This window comes from Pomacea canaliculata, linkage group LG10, assembly GCF_003073045.1.
Source record: "Pomacea canaliculata isolate SZHN2017 linkage group LG10, ASM307304v1, whole genome shotgun sequence".
Taxonomy (NCBI): Eukaryota; Metazoa; Mollusca; class Gastropoda; order Architaenioglossa; family Ampullariidae; genus Pomacea; species Pomacea canaliculata.
The window spans coordinates 8,321,090-8,340,876 of NC_037599.1; the positions used below are offsets into that span (position 1 = coordinate 8,321,090).

Below are 19,787 nucleotides of genomic sequence, written 5' to 3' on the forward strand. Positions count from 1 at the left end.
GGGAGGGTTGAAAGTATATAGTAAGTTTCATAACTTTTTCATACCTCAAATATTTGAGGACTTGGCGACGCGATGACTGCCTGCCGATGCGGGGAGTGGGGGATCTGCGAAGAGGACAATATTTTGATGAACAGTAATAACGTGTCAGGAACTCGGTAAAGGATTCGGCGGGGATGAAACATGGGGCGTGTTTGTTCGCACGCCGTAACTTCGGCTTAATTTGCTTTATCATAAAGGATTGTTAATATCAGTCGCGTATATTGCTTTGAGCCGGGAGACTGCCTTATATCCACAAGGCAAACGAACAATATTTGACATAAAGACAGCCGCGATGTTCAAACAGTGCTAAAAAAAGGGCTGTATCCCGGCCCAACTTAGCATCGATTTGTCATGTCTTTAGCCCCTATTGTGTGTTCGGTTTGCGTTGTCTTTTGAATTCTGAAGTCAGTGTTCTGATGCGTGCTTACTGTTAGGAAGGATAGCTATTTTAAAGGAGTAAATTATACTCGCCACTTACCTGTTTTCTCCGTCTCTCTATCTCTTTCACACAGGCTTTCTTGTCAATGCGTTCACTGACAACCATCCGCGATCGCAAGTCTGTATTATTTAAATGCACGAAAGAATGCGTACACTTTATGCAAATATTAGTACACCGACAGAACAGAAAGAGCAAATGAAGAGAGATAAAGAAGCAGTGTTATAATATTTGTATTATTTTTCGGGAGTGAAAAAGGGTGATTCTTGTTTTGGGGTTTCTTTTGCGTTTTTATTTTATGATTTTGCTTGTTTTGTTGTTGATCTGTTAGGGTAAAAGAATAAAGGACAGCTGTTGGGTTCTTGTCCAAGCTGGGCTCGAGTAATATTTCTGAGCTCCGTATGTCAGCGCACTTCTAGTCTTCACGCGACTCAGGTCGCGAAGAGAAAACACGGCGGCTGGAGTGGGCCCGAGCCTACCCCAGACCTCGACTGCAGCGCGCGGTGAGCCTCTCGCACACAGGGCAGTCTTTGGCAAATGCTCGCCATTAAAGCCGCTGGAAATCAGACACATCATCCAAATTACCTTGTTTTTTTTCGACCATAGCCCTTTGCGAGCTCAGCGTTGCAGGAAGCACGTGCATTTTGTGAACTTCCGGTTATCGTCATTTTATCACTTCCGTTTCCCCTTTAAAAGCTTAATTGGCGTCTGCGTTCGTTATTTCTCTTTGCTTACGGCATTTCATCAGCCAAAAACGGTCATTGAGGTACGTAAACTGTGCTACGAGCTGGCGTGAGTTACTTCAGTTTAGTTTGGGTAGCTTTTATTACTTCACACGCTGCAGATAGCATTTAATAAGATTTGGAAAGGGAAAGCAGAATATTGAAAGCACGTATTTGTCACATCTTTGATAGCAGTGACATTGTTATACTCCATCAGTAGTCGCTGCTTGAAGTTTTCAATGTTTCCACACAGTTGAGCACTAAGCAAGTGATTTTTATAGCGTTAGGTCAGATATGGATATTACTGCATCTCATAATAAACGTCAAACAAAGTAGATTATGTCGAAGTACACATTTGTGACATCAAATACACAGATATAGACACCACCGTACGAAGAAACACTTTTAGGATAAAGCATTCTGCTGCAAGAGATTTAGTGTTTGAATGTGGTTGTTATGAAATTTTGAATGTGGTTGTTATGAAATTTTAAAGGTCTTTATTCCCGAACACTTGTGTGTGTGTTTTATAATTGATTAAATGGTTGATAAAAACCTTTGCATTTTCATTCTCTACAGTTAGTTGCATGAGAAGTGTGGCAACCATTTTAGACACTGTCTGCCAGCAGAGTCGTCTGCAACAAAAGTAAGAAAATATTTTTTGGGGGCTTGCCGCAGCGAGAGAATGTTTGACCACCGACCTTTATCCTGGCTATTTACCTGTCGACACCTGCCTAACTCTGGTGATGTCCGCGGGTTTGAACTCCACCCCCTGCCGAGACATTCCATTTGAGTCAGGTAAGATTGTAAGTGAGACTTGCACGTGCAGCAATTAGTCCTGGCACGCAGTGCACGTGCAAAGGTGCTAAATGATAGCTGCTGTTGTGTCAGAGATCTGTCACGGAAACTGTTTTTAAAGGACAGGAAAGTTTACTTTCAACTGCTATGTTTCCTGCACCGATGTGAACGCAGGACATCGCAAAGGATGGGGTGCACTTTATTTATGTAAGAACTTGAGCAGCTGTGAAGAGAGGAACATGTTTATACGCGCACGTGAAGGTGGAATTAATGAGGCATCGCTGGATGGGAAACTTCATTGTCTCGATTAAAACTTTATTCACCACTACTAAAGATTTGTTTATATTTTTAGGACACTGATGTTTTGGGGTTTCTTTCATCATCACCATCATCGTGTGCTCATCGTCATCAGCATCACCACCGCCATAACGACCACGACCACCATCAACACCACGATTTTCTCCTCTGCCACCATTGCAGCTTTTGATATAGCTCTCTTCTTTTTATCTTTCGTCGCCTCATTTTTTTTCTTAAAAAAGTGTTTCAATTCATGCCTCAGCATTCTTTGTATTGTTTTCCTTCTTTTCTTATTTTTTCTTTGTTGATGCATTGTAAGTCAATAGTTAAAACAACTGAAACTTAGTGATTTAAAATATTACTTGTACTACTGTCATTGAAGCCAAGCTTTTTGGTTTGATTGTTCGTTTGTTTGTTTGTTGTTTGTTTTTTGGTGGGTGAAACAACAAAAGTTGTAACTATCCGACCCTCTTGATACGTCATCACAACAAGCTTGTCTATAACGCAAAGTGAAACATTTCGATTGATAAATAATTCTTACATCCTTTGTTTTATGAGTGGTTTTCTTAGACTCATACCGTGGTGTTGTTGGTCGCTCAACCGTAGGATTTGTAACCAACAAAACAAAGCAGGTTGACAGCTGCCGTCCTCGGCCAACGTTGACCGAGCGCTAAATCAAACCCTTTCATTTAATATTACAATCGCCGGGGTAAATTCTTTTATCATCGAATAACACGACACGGGTAGCAAAATCTCTCTTTGATAGAGATCCGCTGTACAAACAGCTGATGGAGGTTGGAAGGGCATGTAGTCACGCAGCCGACCCGTAAGACGTGGGCAGATATTTTACCACCCGGCACGCGAGGCTGGCGTAATTAGGGGTGCTCGATAGCGAACTTCGCTTCCTGGTGGTGGTGGGCTGAGCTCTCGAGCTAGCGTTTGTGAGGTGTTGTTTGCCTGCGTTAGCCCTAAAGGTGTTTCACAAAGCGACATCAGGCCCCTGCTATGAAGCTGCAAGGCAACGAAAGAACTAGAAGTACAGCCGTTTAATTTCGCCATTTTTCAGCGCTGGATGGGTTGGTCCTTGCAGCATGGAAAATGTGATACTGCGGTGAACTGCCGCAACAGTGTATTCCTTGAAAAAGGATTGTGCTTTGCAGTTGTGCTCCGAGAATTAAACAAATAAATAAATGAGCAAAACTAGATCACCAGTTTTTTGTGGTGTGGTGGTAGTTATAATAATAATAATAATGAATGATTAATAATAATATTTATTAAGCGCCCACTCTTGCTACATCATTCATAGCACACACATACAAGCACTGATCATGCATGCGCACGAACATCTACAGACACACACAAAAAGAAGCTAATGGAAATAGAAGAAAAATAAAAGGAAGGTCATGGCAAAACAAGAGAAAAAGGTAATATTTCAGAGACATTTTGAAAAAAAAAAAAAAAAGGGGGTTTCTGGCCAACACTGAGTGGCAGTTTGTTTCAGGTGAGTGGACCAAAGGCAAAAAAGTAACGTGGACCAAATATATGAAGTCCAGATTGAGTAATACACACATGATGATGATGATGATGATGATGATGATGTGCTATTTACTGAGACTAAATATAGCTTTATAAACCGATAAGCGATTAAAGTTTTGTTTACTAACATAACTTGTAAAACTTTCAGGCCCTGTGTGAGGTGAATTTCTTTCTTTCTGTCTATTGTCTTAGCTGCGTGCCTTCACAGAAAGATAAAACCGCCGACTAAAGCAGCAAAGCTAAGTGGAACGACCGCTGCTAACACCACTAAGCAGCGGGCAAGCTTCCGACTAACAACTTTGCCTGCACCTGTGAACAGGTCAACAGTTCTTCTGGACTTCTGTTAGCCAAGTGGTTCTTCCCGTCGGCAACTTTCCTTTCAGGCGGTCCCTGTGATCTTCAAACCACGCCCACGGTGCACTACACGGTTTCCTAGACGGCGGGATACCCGGAGAGAGTCTTTCAGCTGGGGACATAGGTTCATAGGAGACCCTAACGGTTTGCCTCTCGAAAAGGCCGGAGACGTTATGTGGCCGATGGGACGCTGTGATAGCCCCACGTCTCCATGAGGCGACAGCTTATCTTAGTCGGTAAGACGTGCTCTAGTTTCCGTTTTCCTCGATCCATGCATAGGCGCGAAGAGTGTCCTTACTCCATGTGATGATGTACTCATCTTCGTGGTCCACCCTACACAGAAGACACGCTTTTGACGTCGACGAGAAGACCCAGAAAGTTGCGCCAGTTGTTTTTTTAATTTGATTAAGAACTTGACAATTGCGCGCGTATGTGTTTGTGTGTGCGTATGTTTTCATTATAATGTGGTAAAGATGTAAAGGATAACTTCTTATACTTCTACCCCAAATCTGGGCTGGTACCCCGCCCCATTCCGTTTAGAGAAACATGCCTACAAAATCTCTATACCCAGAAAGAGGTTGACAACACAGTCACCAAGAAAGTGCATGGATACGTTTATGTTGAGAAGGTCTAGTCTAATGGGAAATCTGAGAGCATATGTTAATTAGGCCTATCGTGAAGTCACGATTTTGACCTCTTTCTGTGCAAGGTGATGTTTGTAGATCACGAGAACAGAAGAGGAGTATTGACTCAGATTCTGCACAATTTATCTTGCACTAAGTTTGCACAATCGTTAGGTTAAAAAATGTTGCATCCAACTAATCCTTGTAAAGAAATGTAAAGAAAACGAGCCTGCCTGAGTCGTGAGAAGCTACAGATCATGCAGTAGGATAGTCTGACTTCTTGTTACACGCCTATTGTATTTACTTTGCCATTCATAGCTTTTAACGGATGTCATAAACCTTTCCTCTATTTTGCCAGGCTCTAAGATGTTATTCTGCAAATTTTGATTACTTTGCTGTTGTAACAGCTGAATAGAACATTGAATATATTTTTAGTTTTACTGGCGTTTGCATTTTGCTTGGAAAGACACCCACCCCAACACGGCATCGCCATTACCTGCATTATCAAAAATGTTAAGAAAGTTCTTCAGCCTTTTGTCTGCTTCATTTTGTCGGCGTAGTTCATGTCTCTTTTGCTCAGAGGATGCGAAATAAAACGTGAAAAGCTAAACATCATAAAGCCTGGAATATTTAGGGTACACATGGCACACATGTAATGATTCACCGTCCAGAAGATAGGAAATATATGAATCAAACTAACCACCCAGGGACACGTCGAAAACGAACTTATCACCCAAGACGGGGAATACTACTAACCACTCAGACCATGGGACACATGTAACAAACTATTCCGATGCTATTCTACGCCAAGCTAGGGAAAGGGGGTGGGGGGGGCGAGAGCTAGTGCTCACCGCACTTCCCATTATCCAGCTTCAACGCCAAGGGAGACAAAACGGTGATGGAGGATGAAGGAGAGTGAGACTTGAGTCAGGAGGTCGTTCTCGCGAGCTGTGTGTTTTCCGCTCAATTGAGCTGAACGGAATCTCGCTTCCTACACTACTTCCTATGGGTTTTGTGTTCCGCCTCTGTGATTTTTATCGTTTAAACGCGTGTTTTCTCGAGCGCTCCGGCCTTTCGGCGTGTTTTCTTGAGCGATCGTGCAACGTGAGGATTGATAGTGCAATGGGTGTCGTGACTGCTCTCCCCTTCGGACCGAGTTCTACCGCAATCTGTTTTCCTTGTTGCTGTCAACAGTACAGGATGGAGCCACTTTTTCTCCTCGTGCATCACAGCGTTTTTCATCGGAGAAATCGTTAGCTGACAGACGTACTTTCACATGTGCTTCTGTCGTGCGTACCTCTGTGTGTGCTTGCGCGTGTGTGAGAGAGAGAGGGAGCGGGAGCGGGAGGGAGACAGAGAGACAGAAAGAGGTTATGTCGGACATGTGGTCATCTAGAAGAACTAAGAACAGCAAGACAAAGATACAAACATACAAACACAAAACGATTTACAGTCCCTTTAGCGAAAACAGGCACGAATATGCCTTCCATATTTGGCTGGAAACACACCCGCACGCGCGCGCGCACACACACACGCGAGATTCTATTTTAAGGGTCTTGTGGACCTTTTCCAGCTCACTACCTTTTCTTATGAGGAGCGCGAGCGCAAAGAGGCGACAGGAGGGGCCCGCGTGGCCCATCTGCCTGTCAGGGCCAGTGCCGTGGTGAGCGGCAAGACCTTGGCGAGCTTCTCCCCGACAGCCGAACGCTGGCAGCATATGCGCCGAACTCCGCTGCTCACGGCTCGATTCCCGTCAAGGGCTGCCGCCTGGTTAGACGACAATGATGTAGCCCCCGTCCTGGTTAACTCTTTGTCTGTCAAGAGTTGATGAAGAGATTGACGCGGGGGGGCTGCTAGCTGTGGGTGACTGCACATCGCAGACCCTGCCAGCGTCCAGGACTGCCTCTCGGTCTCGGCATGGCCAGAAGCCAAAATGGTTAGGATGGTCCCTGAGCTTGATGGGCTGCTAAGACAAATTTTATTTTAAGTCTACCGGAAAAAAGTCTTGTGTCACCGTTTACTTGGAGAGCGAGCGGGTGAATAAATCAGGACGAGATGTAGTTCAATGACTTCCCCTGTCCCTATCTATTGTATTTGTGTGTGCTTTGTCTCGTTTGCTACAAGGGTATCAAATGTTTGGTCCTAGTGACACACTTTATATAAGGATGGTCTTGCTAAATTCAATTCGGGATGTTTTAGCGCCTCTGAAAATTTACGATTTGCACCCAAAACTTCTCTTCAGCAACTGTGTATCTATGTACCAGTTTGACAGTTAGGTCATCGGCTTCCCTGCTTCTCTTACAACAAACAGAGAGTGTACAACTCAAGCTTTGGTTTAAAAGGAAGGAAGAAAAACTGTCAATGGTTACTCTGAAAACCGATATATTTATTTAAGTTCATCATAAACGTGTTTCCCCAAACACATTTATACCAAGGGCCACATAGACATTTTTTTTTTCTTTGGTTTCAGTCGCTTACTAGGCTATTGACAAACCTGTCGGTTGGATGGCTTACCTAGCAAAGTGCCAGACGAAATCAAGCCATGGCCGAGAAAGCTGATCAAACCAGGCGGCAAGTTCTAGAGAAAAAAGCCCCGCCATGCCGCGGGTGCTGTAAGCGGAATAATGAGAGAAGTTGGAGCGGGAGCTTATTAAGACCATTAAGGGCCGTGTTGCCATCAGCGCTCCCTGGCCACAACCGACCTACGACTGTCCGCAGCCAAGTTTGAAAACAGGCAATAATAGAGTAGGAGGGGCTTGGGGTAGGGCGGGCATTGACTAACGTGCCCTTTCTCCACCAGTCTGAGCCTTGTTTGTTCCTCAACACTTTCTGATTCTAACGGAAGTAATGACGACTGCCAGGAGTGCATTGCACAGAGGCGGAGACTTCTTTCTTTCTCCTTTCATTTTTTTTTTTTATAGAGATATTAATTGTATCTCGTTCCTTTATTAAACAATATATTAATTTTGTCCTTTAAGTAGAAAACTCGAACTGTGTAAAATTTCTTAATTGTTTAAGTGCAGCCCTGCACAAAGCTGCAAATTATTGCATGCGGTTGGGTGTGCATAACAGCTGCAGTCTCCTGCAGGTCGCAGCTCTAGTTAATCTTGACCGAAAAGGAGCACCAATATGGATGCACCTGAATGTGCACATGGGATATAAATATATGTGTGAGTAGACTTTCAAGCACTAAAAAGTTAAGATTGTTTAAATAACTCCAACAAACAATACAGATAGGCTAACCTAAATCATGTCAGCTAGACAGAAAAAAGCATGCAAATAAAACAAAAAATCGCATCTTAAAGAAAATCCCCACGGCAAGTGACAGTGCTTCTGAGGCGGGAAGAGTTAGGGGAGTGGAAAGGGGAACCACAGAGCCATCTGCACAGAGGGAGCATGTACCACGGTGCAAAATGTGCAGTGAATTTCCCCTCCCTCTTCCCCCTTCCTTTCCTTCTAACCACGTTGCCAGGAGTGAAGTGCTGTGGGTGTCCTGCACGTAGTCTTTCCAATAACATTTAGCGCCTCGCGCTGCTGAAGCAGGTCCTTAATGCAATCAGTGGCCGGCTGCACGAACAGTGGCCTTTTCGTACGGCACCCCGAGCGGCCGGTCGCGGGTCTATGTGATGAGAATACAAGAGCGGAAAATATTTTCATTTGTCCCATCCACAAAGCCCAGCATTGGGTGGCAAATCAAATTATTTTGATCCTAAGTGTCTGGCATTCTTGCCGTGTCCGTCTCTTTGCCCCCGGCGTCCCCCAAGCCCTTCCTGATTAGGCCGATTGCGTTTCCCGGCAAATTCAATGTTGGCCAATACTTTGGACGTAGACCCATCTCTTACGGAAGAGGGAGGAAAATACTTGAATTAACTGCGCGGTCTGTTTCCTTCTATCTCGCTCCCTCACTGGCCCCTCAAGGCGCGCAATGATCCAATCAACGCTCTTAACTCGCTTCCCCTGATTCTGTTGCAAGCATCTCCAGCGTTTCCAGAATGCTGTCCCAGGAAATGAGGCCTTCTTGGCAATTCAGTTTGCCAACAAAAATGTCTTCTCCGACAAATGTTAGTCTTGATTTCCAGTGAAATTTTATGTGCAGCTGTGTTTCGCAGAGATTTTTTTTTCTATCAGCAAGTCCTGTGCAGAAACTCATCTTTAGACTTTGACGGAATGGTAATCGCAGTTTGATAATGCAAGTGTTTCAAGGTATTTATAGAAAAGTGATGATGGCCTGTAAAGTGCTAGAGAGTCAATGAGCACATTTCTGGACAGATCCAAGACAAGCTTTCAGAAACGAATGGTCACGACTGACATAGATGAACACTTCCGCCCACTTTTTACACACTTTCTGATGGGATTTGATATTTTAAGCCAACTTTATTCAACAGGTATTTATCGACAGGTATTTAAAGTGCATAGTGGTAGCCCAATAGCGGTAATGCTGCTGCTGCTGCTGCTGCTGCTGCTGCTGCTGCTGTTGGTGCTGCTGTTGGTGATGGGATTGATTATTCTAAGATTGCACAGAATGTGCGTGCGTGCGTATGCACGTGCTTCCATGTGTAATTATTGCGAGATATAAGCAGTGTTTTATTATGTTGACTGAGGAAACGTCCTAAAATACAATAGACTTCTCCTTATCAGAAAATACTTGGTAGGTACTGCGTAGCTAAAAAGTTTGTCCAGTGGTTTTGCCTCAAGCACGACATTCGACAAGTCCCACTGTCCCAGTCCCGGAGTCTCGCATATGTGCCTAAAAAAGCCTTGCCTGTTTTTCCTTTCAACTATATTCGTCACATGAGACTTGGCCAAAACAACCCAAAACTTGACTAACCTTAGACCCTTCGGTTTTTAAGTATATATAATAACATAACTTTTGAGTATTTGTTTCCTAAGCCTTTATACCATTAGTCTTGAGAAGTCGACTCTTTAACACATCTAACACTTTTCTTCATCCCTGACCCTTGTTTATTGCTTAATTTCATTTTAACAGTGTTGTTAAGGTCTTCTTACAAACGCATATACCTTTTTTTGTTAATTTTTTCGCTGTTGTTGTTGTTGTTGTTTTTACTGTCTATAGCACAACATAAATCACGCCGAAGGACCAAGTTCTTGTACTGAACGCCGATATTCCCACCCTCCCCACAAAAGGGAGATAATATGATTTGATTGAAAGAAATCGTCACGTGATTACTGGAGGGAGATCTGCTACGTCTGTGCCTCAGGGGTCATCGAGTAACAAAGACAAAAAAGCGAAACCATAGTAGGCGCCAGGAATGTTTGTTCACTCGGGTAGTCAATGTGCTGTGAGTGACAGCAAGGAAACTGGAACATAAACAGCCCTCTCTTAAAACTGCCACAAGTGTTACGAGTTCCCTTCTTTGTCTGTCCGCGTGTGTGTCATTTATTTCGCTTGTAACATGTGCCTCCATTCTCAAAGTCTCAAAACCAAGAGAAAAAAAGTTCACGACCCTACTAAGGAGGCGGTTTATTTACACAGTGGTTTGGTGCTGTGGAGAGCGCGTGTAAATCGTTTGCGATGACATGGCGACAAAATAGTTGTGTCAAGTCCGATATGCGCGAAAAAGGGATTCTTTTTAGACGATGCTGTTAGATGCTTGAATAGAAGAAAGACCACGATGTCTAGTTTTTTAATCCTTTTAAAATGGTTTGTTCCTATTTAGTATTGAACATGTCAGTGAACTGCTCTTTAGCTGGTATCAGTTATTTCTATCTGTGCAATTCTCCATAATTATTTGCTCCAAGTTATGTTTTGAGTACGATCCCCCGCTGTCGGTTTTGTGTGTTCTTTCATGCTGCACGGAGCACAGGAAAGAATATTCAAGTGGCATGTAAAAGAAATTTGGAGGGGTTAACAACGAGGCAGATGTTAGAACATCGCCGCCCTCGCACCCTTTAACCCTCTCGTGGTGTTTCATGCACAGAGACTGTATAGTGACACGCGAGAGATCGCGTAATGCAGGCTTTTTATCGCTTTGTTCTGTTTTTATTTAGTTTTTTTTAAAGTTTTTGCTTGTTTGTTTTGTTTTGTTTGTTCGTTTTATAAAAATAGAGTAACCGGATAAAATCATTTTTGATAACTTGTAAGAATATTGTTTTACTCAGAGTTTTCACAAAAATATGTTTTTCTTATTGGTAATCAATTTTAAGCTACGGTTTAGTTTTGGGGAATATTTTGTGCTGAATGGGACAAGGGCCAGAGAAAAAGTGTCACAAAAGTGCGAACCTGTGTGTGTGAATTGAATTTGCACGTCAAAATTCAAATGTCGAAGCGGAGTTACATGTGAATTTTTGAATGGGCTCTCGTGCATCTCCACCCCTCTTACCTCTGTGGAGAGTTTTAGGGAAAGAATAACACTGCCAGGGCAAAATGCATTTCTTTAACTATTGATATATCTGACTGGTGAGCTGCTGTTGTATCATTCAATGCGTCTATTTTCATTTTCGTTATGGTTATTTGTATCTGTTCGAAAATCATACTCACCAATGACAAGTGACAACACGGTTACCATGAAATTAGTTGCACGAAACAATGGACGCAGGGTTTGATTGAACAGCTTCATTGGCCATCATTAAATCTCTGGTCTGGTTCTATGTTTTCAAGTACACGGAGCACAAAGCTCCCAGCACCCTGTGAACTTGAAGCAGGAGACCGACCCACATGTTCATTATTCCAAATTCATTTTAAACTGGTTCTCGGTATAGCACCCCGGCTCCGCAAACAAATCTTGGACGAGGAAAACAATATGTGCTCAAGATCAAATACTCCAACATAAAATATTTCCCTTTCGCACAAAATGTCATAGAGAACTTATTTAATCTTCGTTTACTGCAGAGCTATAGCCAACACCCGTAAAACTGCGTTTGTCGTAATAAATAAATAAAAGGCACACGCGCGCGCACACACACACACACACACAGAGTAGCGCGCGCGGTACGTGTACACCTATTTGCAACGAGCTTTATATATAGTCTAAACAAATCTTAATTCACAGCGACAAAATACGATTATGTTTATGGTCCCACTATAAAATAACTGATAAATGAAGATAAGGATAAACATTTTTTAATTTAGTCTGGGTTTGTCAAAAACTGTGTGTGTGTGCGCTCGCGCAAAATTAAGTTAGAGAAGGAAAAGGAAATACATCAATAAGCATGTTACATTTGCATGCCTTTCCCCACCCCTTCTTCTTCCCCCTCTTTCTACCCTACATCTCTTTGATTTCAACCTACAGTTCAGCTTTACTGAGCATGGTATTGCCTCATATTCACGAGCGCTCAGTAGCACACTTCGCATACATGCGAACAAACGACCAAGACACACACACAGAGGAAGAGAGAGAGGGGGAGATGATGCCCATCAGTTACAGCGCTCTATCTAAACACTCGCCCACAAACAAGCTTGTCAGGGCATCTGATGCCACTGATTTTTTACTTTCTTTTTTCTTTTGAGTGGTGTAGGTGAAAAGAAAAAAGCAAATGATTTATTTGATGCCTTTCGACGTGGGTCACTTATAAGTAATATTCTTTCATTCGTCCTACTTAGCTTTTTCCTTTCATTCTTTCATACCCACGTAAGATTTTGCTTAGGTAGTCAGGTAGTCATAGTCGAAAAGTTGTAGTGTCGATTTTGCAGACAATCTTAAGAATAATCTTTTTCTCAAAAGATAATGGTATGTTTCTTAAACATTGTAAACTGCAATTGTCCATTCAGCTTCAGAATCCTTAAGAACAAAGCTGTAAACTTTGTGCTCAAGACAAAAGGTTTAAGTTTATAGAGCACATTTTTATTTTTGCTTGCTGATGCTTAAGTTATCTTTGAATTTTTGTAATATATAACATTCCAAAGTATTGCCATATTTTTATCACAGAATGTCTGGGCACATGCGTAAGAGCTCGGGTCAACGTCTGGCATTTTAAACTTGGGCACGGCTACCATAATTGAATGACTAAGAGGTGTGACCAAGATCCCTCCACTCTCTCCTTGTAACCAGTCTGGCGTTAAGTGGTTGCGACCAAGGACGATTGTTTCAATTTCTCCTACCCTCTGTTGCCTGCTCACGGGCTCTGTCTCCCACTTACGTCCACTTTTCCCCTATTTTATCACGACTCACGGGGAAGCAGAGGTACAAAGAGACTTTTTTGTCTAGCTGGCCGAGAAATTGCATATTTCCAGCTGGATGATTTGTAAATTTCCCTTGATGGTGTCCTGCCTGCTTTCTGAAAGCAACGACTGAAACTGCCCATCAGCGTAACCTACAGACATTTTGCGGACCCTAAAAAGAATAAGTTGTAATTTGATTCTCCATACGCCAGCGTCTGCAATCTCGAGCGGCGACGATGAAATGACCAACTGGACATTGTACGACTGATGATGCCTTATAAGGGTGACTGACACTCAGTCTTTGGTCAGAAATTTGGTCAAGACTGACATCATCCGGTGAAATTAACCGTGGATTGTCAGTGATGACCATAGTAAAGTTCTACTTCCATTTCAGACAGCCTTTTGATGAGATTTCTGTGTCCTGTCCTTGGTCTTTGATGTACGGACACAGGCATTGTTAGCATCAAGACGAAAATTTCCCAGGAAGGGTTAAGTTTTATGAATATCGTCCCGCTTTGCCCTCTGATCTCTGTGAAGTCTATTGTAAACGATGTCGCCTTTTTCGTCAAATATGCTTTGTGTACGCACGGAAGTCTCCAGAACATGATATTATGAAGACAAATATTTTGGAGGAATGGTTTTGCCATGCACTAGTACTTCTTTGGGTGGAGATGTTGTAACGCTAGCTGTATCATTTCCTACCGCAATCCTTCCAACACCGGAAAATACAACACAAAACGTGGACGAGATGTTGATGATGTCCTTACTGAGAGACATGATTGTTCCGCCCAAGCGATCATGTCTGTATTCCTGCCTTAAGATCAGTCGTGCATGACGCAGCTGACATAATTGACCGCTTAATGATGTTCAAGAGGGTGAGTAGCTATAGCCAGAGTGAGCACGAGCGACTCGAATCCACTCAACGTGCGATGATCAAGCTGTTTATGACCCTTTAAGTTTCTTTGGAACTGATGGTATAACAAAGGACAGACAGTTCATCAAAAACTTATTCACTTACTATTATCTAAATGTATTCGAGCAGAGAGAATGCGATGTACCATCACCTAGCTTTTTTTTTTTTTTTTTTTTTTTTTTTTTTTTTTTGCTGGAGGCAGGAGAAATTAAATATGTATATATATTATAACATGCTTTACTTGAGTTGCTATGTGGAGGGAAAGGAACAATCCCCTATTTTCAATAAGAACCACAATTTTACTCCTGTCTTTCTGGAATCACTCATACCTTTGACAGCTCAAATTTAACTAACATTGCTATCAACTGCATAAAGCTTGGTTATTTAGAAGCAGTATATCTGGATTAAATGAGTTCTTTAATGTCTTCATAAATTGACAAAATACAGCAGATCATGGATTCAACTTCAGATACTAGAACTAATAATAAAGCTTTCAAAATATTTTTCATACTTATTCTTGTCGCGGTCGTCTTCGTCCTCTCTACCTACTTATGCCAAGAGCAATAGAATCTTCCGGAAGGAGCAAATGCCTATTTTGTCAGATGAAAAGTGCGTCGCTTCCTCTGTCTTCCCAGATACCAGGCGGCTTCAGACCCACAGGACCAACGAGTAGGGGCCGTGGACACGGCTCGTGCTGCTTTGCTAAAGTGTTTGCCACAAGTGTCTTGACCAGATTTAGAATGTCTTTATAGTCCTTATAATGTCATGAACTTTAGCCTCACGAGCCAGCAGCGCCATTGATGTGTGTCCCTAGAGGTACAATGGACTGACGGTATTTTCATCCGGTCTACCCCTGTCTTGCCGGCAGACCCACTAAGAATTGTCTCTTAGGTTTGCAGTCTGAATAAAGGATGCCCCACTACACCTTTGATTATCTTGTACTTAAAAGTTAACCAGCGTTTTTTTTAACGATACTGCTCCCTGAGATCTGAGCGAATATCTTCTTTCTGGTTGTGAGACTGAAATCTTTGAACCTTTGAACATAAGCATTCTCATCTAGATGTTTCTTTAAGGACACCGTGTACAACCGTGTGCACAACTCTTTAGTTAATACAGCTGTTACCTGCCTATGGCAAATTATGAAACCACGATCATATTGTTTATGAAATCATGATCAGAAATGTGTTTCTTTGCCTATAATGTGTTTGAATCACAAACATTTTAATGGTTGCGGAACTTTTCTAAAGAAAAACAAATCAGAGTTCTCCAATAGTCACGTCGAGTAGTGGGGCTTCATCACCTTGAAATGATTGTCACCCTTACTTAATAAAGAATTACGATTTTGTTTTGGTTTCTTTACGGCTTTTAGGAGTTAAAAAGAAAGCAACGGAGAGGATAAAATCTATCATTGGAAACCATATTAAAGACTGGCCCCTTGCAGCATTAGTTTTCCAACCAAAAAAAAAAAAAAAAAAGGTATTCAATGTCATGCCTTTGGTGGGGTACCAGCGGATGAAATATTAACCGAATGCAAGTCTTCACATTTAATTAACAATGTGTATATTTCCTGAACACTTTGGTTTATCTTCACAACGTGAAAATAAAATAAGATTTGTAATGCATCCATGTATTTGGCGTGCGTGCATGTGTGTGTCTTAACGGGGAGGAGAGGCAGCGTAAGGTATAGAAATAAAGATGAGCCAGCAAAACAACAAAAGGTGGTTCCGATGTCGCATGCGTGTGCTCTTTGCCAGTAAACAGGTTCAACAGCAGCTGATGTTGGGGACGACCACGTGGTCCAAGTTTGACGCGATAAACTCAGCTCGTGCAGCAGACAACGGTGGCGCCACGAGGGTTTGAAACTTCAAAGACAAGTACCGCCCATGGTCCCTGGCTTCGGTAAATCCTCAAAGGTGAGCTTGAGCCTGCCAGGTCATGCGTCTAGCACCTGAGATTAGGACTGTCCATGTGAAGCAAGCCTCGATTCTTTTTTTTTTTTTTTTTTTCGGTCGGCGGTCGTGTTCTCAGCCACTGCGAGGCGCTGGGACAGATAGTGATCAATGTTGAAACAGATATGTCGTTTATGGTGACTGATGATTTTTGGTAAAATTGATTAGGCCTATAGGGGGAAAAAGCTAATAAAATCTGTGTGCATGAATGCTTCATTGTTCACGCCATTTCTGGAGCTTGTCTTATGATTATTAATAGATTATTGGCACTTGAAGCATCTTGATATCTTGGAAACTTTATAAATGTTGTTTCATCACGTTGTCAGATTAAGACTTATGACTAAGAAAGATTAAGAGGAAAAAGAAGAAGAAAATGATGATGACGATGACGACGACAACGATGATGATGATGATTGTGGACGTGCTGGTGGTGTGGCTGTAGTTCAGCTGTACAATAATATTTGCCTGGAACTAAAGCAGTTCCTATCTCTTTAAGCTCTCTTTGCATTTCGCTTTCAGTAAGTAGCTTACATGAATATCTGTGGGAGTTTACCTCGAATCTCACTGGTGCTGTTTACATGAAAGCACGAAAGCTTGATGTTATTATCGTTATCCTTTGGACGGCATCTTCACAGTATTTACTTGAAATGGTTTATCGCCGAAACGTTTACAAATGTTACATTTTTTAGCTTTGAACATTTATGCAAATTTGTTGAAAATGCTTTTACTCTTCTACGCTGTTCTCTGAAGCTTTTACCTCCATTTCTCATTTTTATTCTCAATATTTTTCTTTGTTTGTGAGTGTGTCGATGCATTAAAATGTTTGGGATCGTGCTTGAGTCCATGTGTGTAGTTGCATATTCGTGTGTTATGCATGCGATAAATGTCAGTATATTTTAAACTTGTTCATGTGTGAAGTATCTGGAATAGTGTGGGAGGAGAGTGCTTGTGTGTGTCTTCCTCTTGGTTGTGATCGCGGTGCAGAGGACATATATGGAACTGAAGAGAAATATTCTTTTTTGTATATCCCTTGTATCTCTTCGTTCTTAACGTGTCATCTTGCCTTCAACAACTAGTCCGCTCGGGTCCAAAACTTGCTTACTTTAATTAACATACCTGCCCAAGCTCATTGGTCAAACATTGCGGGTTTATGGCCAAACCGAGGCTTACTGGAAACGCAGAAAACTAGATTCAGTGGGTTGGCGGTCGTCCTTTGAAACGACAAATTTCCTGTTGACACTCGGCTCGCGTCGAGTAAACTATTTGGAGTTAGGTGACTTTAGCCGTCAGTTCGGTTTTTCGGAACGCCAAGAGCCTCATTACCTTGACAAAACAACGCGTGAGCTGCTAAAGCCACGTCCTCACCCGGGACGAGAAGCTACGAGAACCCCTACCCCAACCAACCCCCAACCTCCCAAAACCCTCGAGCAGCAGTTCCCTCGTGCAAAATATTCTCGACCATGGCTGTCAACACTGCTGGCAACAACTCACTCGTTATGATGAAACATGTTTGCAGACGAAATGTAGTGTGGTACGTATTGTACTGCATCACATGATCTTTGAATATTTTCTTCAACTACTTTACAAAAATATCTTCTTTTAAGTTGGAAGTCAAATTTTCGAATGAACAGATTTGTGTTATTGCTCCAGTATTGGAATCCACGCTTTAAAAAAGATGGATGATACTAAAATCATCAAGCCCTCACAAATAACTAGAGCAAGTAAATAAAAAATAAAGCTCGTTTCCTAACCTTTTTTTTTTGTTTGTTTGTTTTTTTTTTTTTTTTTTTTTTTAGGTCGTTGGGGAGTGGGGTATTAGAGATTAGGCAGTTTTTGTTTGAAGGCGGTATTCCTCTCCTCTCTCTCTCTCTCGCTGCCTTACCTTCCCTATCCCTGAATGGGAATCAGGTATCCAGTCCCGACTGCTGAGTTGAGGAAAGTTCTCTGCGCCACAACACTATTGAACCGGATCATCTCCGGGTACGGATGACATTCGCTTCCGCAACAGGCAAAGAAGATTTTTATAATCAAATTAAAATATGTTTCTGGTATGATTAGCTATTAATACTACTATCATCAGACGACAAGAGGCACGCATAAGAGTACTCTGGTAACAGCACGACGATATTTCCGAAAGATTGACAGTCCCAGTTTTTTTTCCTAAAAACAGTAAAATTATGGAGACGCGTCAGAAAAAAGTTGCTTTTGCATTTTCCCTCACTTCGTTATACTCATAACTTTCCTCCTTGTTTTTTAGCATTTCTGTTTGGCCGTTTTGTCAGGAGGCATGCTGCGAGCTGTGTGAGGTCGCCGCAGGAACTTGTGTACACCGCGCAAAGCTAGGTGATCGCCATCTTAGGGCGAGGGCAAACAAAAAGATTTCCTGACGAGACATACGCTAGTCTTACTCCCACCGTAACACGCTGCCAGCGACTTCGTGAGAATGTTTGTCTTTTTGTAGTTGTTTTTGTTGTTTGGGTTTTTTTTATGCCAAACGACGGGGTTCTGTAACTGTCGACTGCATGAGGTTCCAACGCATGGTGTTTGCTTCCTAAACATTTCACTCCAGATAGGTGCGCAGGAATGTCGGGAAAAAACTCGCGTGGGCATTGAAAATTAAAAACATAACATGCTAAGGTATAGTGAAGATGTCACTCTCAGGTTAATATCTGTCCTCTTGCCTTTATTTCCTTTGCAAAACACTGTGTTTCTAAGTGGTGCAGATAATCTACGTTTCTGTGTACCCAGATGACAATACAGGCTGACCAGCAGTCCTGGCCATCAGAATGAATGTCTTCGGGTAGCTGCGTATCTTTACACTATTCAGACATACTTGACATTGTTGACAGGTATGACATTTTTGCCTGTCCCAGATTTAATTGAAAGTGTGAAGTCAAAAATCTGAAACTGCGGCTTTCTCATTTCTTTCAGCTTTTTATCCTTACCACACACGACATGGATTTTTTAGTTGTTTAAAAGCACAAAATTTACCAGCTTTGTCCATGAACGCTTTATTTTATTATTATTATAGTAGTAGTAGTAAAAATGCAGCAGCAGCAGCTAAAAATGTCCTTGTTATTTTATGTACACTTACTTCTATATTCAGTCAACAAAATGAAACAAATTATTTCGTGTCCTGTTTCTAGAAGCAAATTTTTTTTCGCAACTAAATGTTCTAGAGTGGTAAAATATATTTAAACATAACCCCCAAAGCCACATACAGTACGAATTTGAATACACTCACACGTATAGAGAGATAGGTATCCTCATATTTCAACACTTTTAAACATTTTCAGTCACGTAAAAAAAAGGACGTGACGATTTAGGAACAAAAGAGAAGTAGCGCACTTTACGTTTTGACTTCAGATAAACTGAATTTAAATGCACAAAACAGCTTAGAAAAACATATCTCCGTATCTGCCTTAAAAAGTACTTGTCGAATGTTAAATGTTGACTCACTAGAATGATAAAATGAAGGATTCCATGGAAAGGCTGAACAGAAAACTCTTGGAGGAAGAAAAGCGCAAAAAGTGGCAACTAGGCTGTAAGTGCAGTTACATTTGTCTGCATGTCTGCCATAGTTCCAGAGACTTAATCTGATTTTCCACAAGACACACCACCTTCACCCCATAACCACCCTTCCTGCACGGCCAGGTTCAAGCGAATTCGCTGCAGTCCATCTGTTGTCATGCTTTTCACAAAACACTCCAACTAAGATGTGATGTACACAAGGCTCTCGCCAACCCCAAATTCATCCTCTCAAGAGTCATCCCCCTTCTTTAACTTCCGCTCAGAATCTGATATTGCAGACTGCCTCATCTTGATAGGAAAGCTGTACGGGGAGGAAGAGGAGAGCGGGGAGAAGTAGGATAAAGAGGGAGCCCCGGTCTCTTTTCTAAATTTCTGTGAGGCGCAGGATCATGACAATGACAGAAGCGCCCTCGCGGATTTCGATCCGGCATTCTGCGAAGTGCTTGTTTTCGGTGTTTATATTCACCTTAAGT

At 42.1% G+C, this 19,787-nt stretch overlaps 1 protein-coding gene across 10 annotated transcripts in view; it reads left to right on the forward strand.

Annotated features, from left to right (window-relative positions):
• Positions 1–17,147, forward strand: part of LOC112573981 (forkhead box protein D3-like) — a 64,765-nt gene extending 47,618 nt beyond the window's left edge. For 4 of the 10 annotated variants that reach the window (XR_003101315.1, XR_003101313.1, XR_003101308.1 and 1 more), the window contains 2 exons: positions 4,018–4,415; positions 15,589–17,147. Coding sequence is in view for 1 of the 10 variants with exons in the window: in XM_025254739.1 (XP_025110524.1) it covers positions 15,589–15,591 (3 nt within the window). In the remaining 9 variants the exon portion in view is untranslated. Of the gene's footprint in view, positions 1–4,017; positions 4,416–9,876; positions 10,974–15,588 lie in introns of those variants that run through there. The other 6 variants (XR_003101311.1, XR_003101310.1, XR_003101316.1 and 3 more) reach the window with 3 other exon arrangements.
• The last annotated feature ends 2,640 nt before the right edge of the window (positions 17,148–19,787 follow it).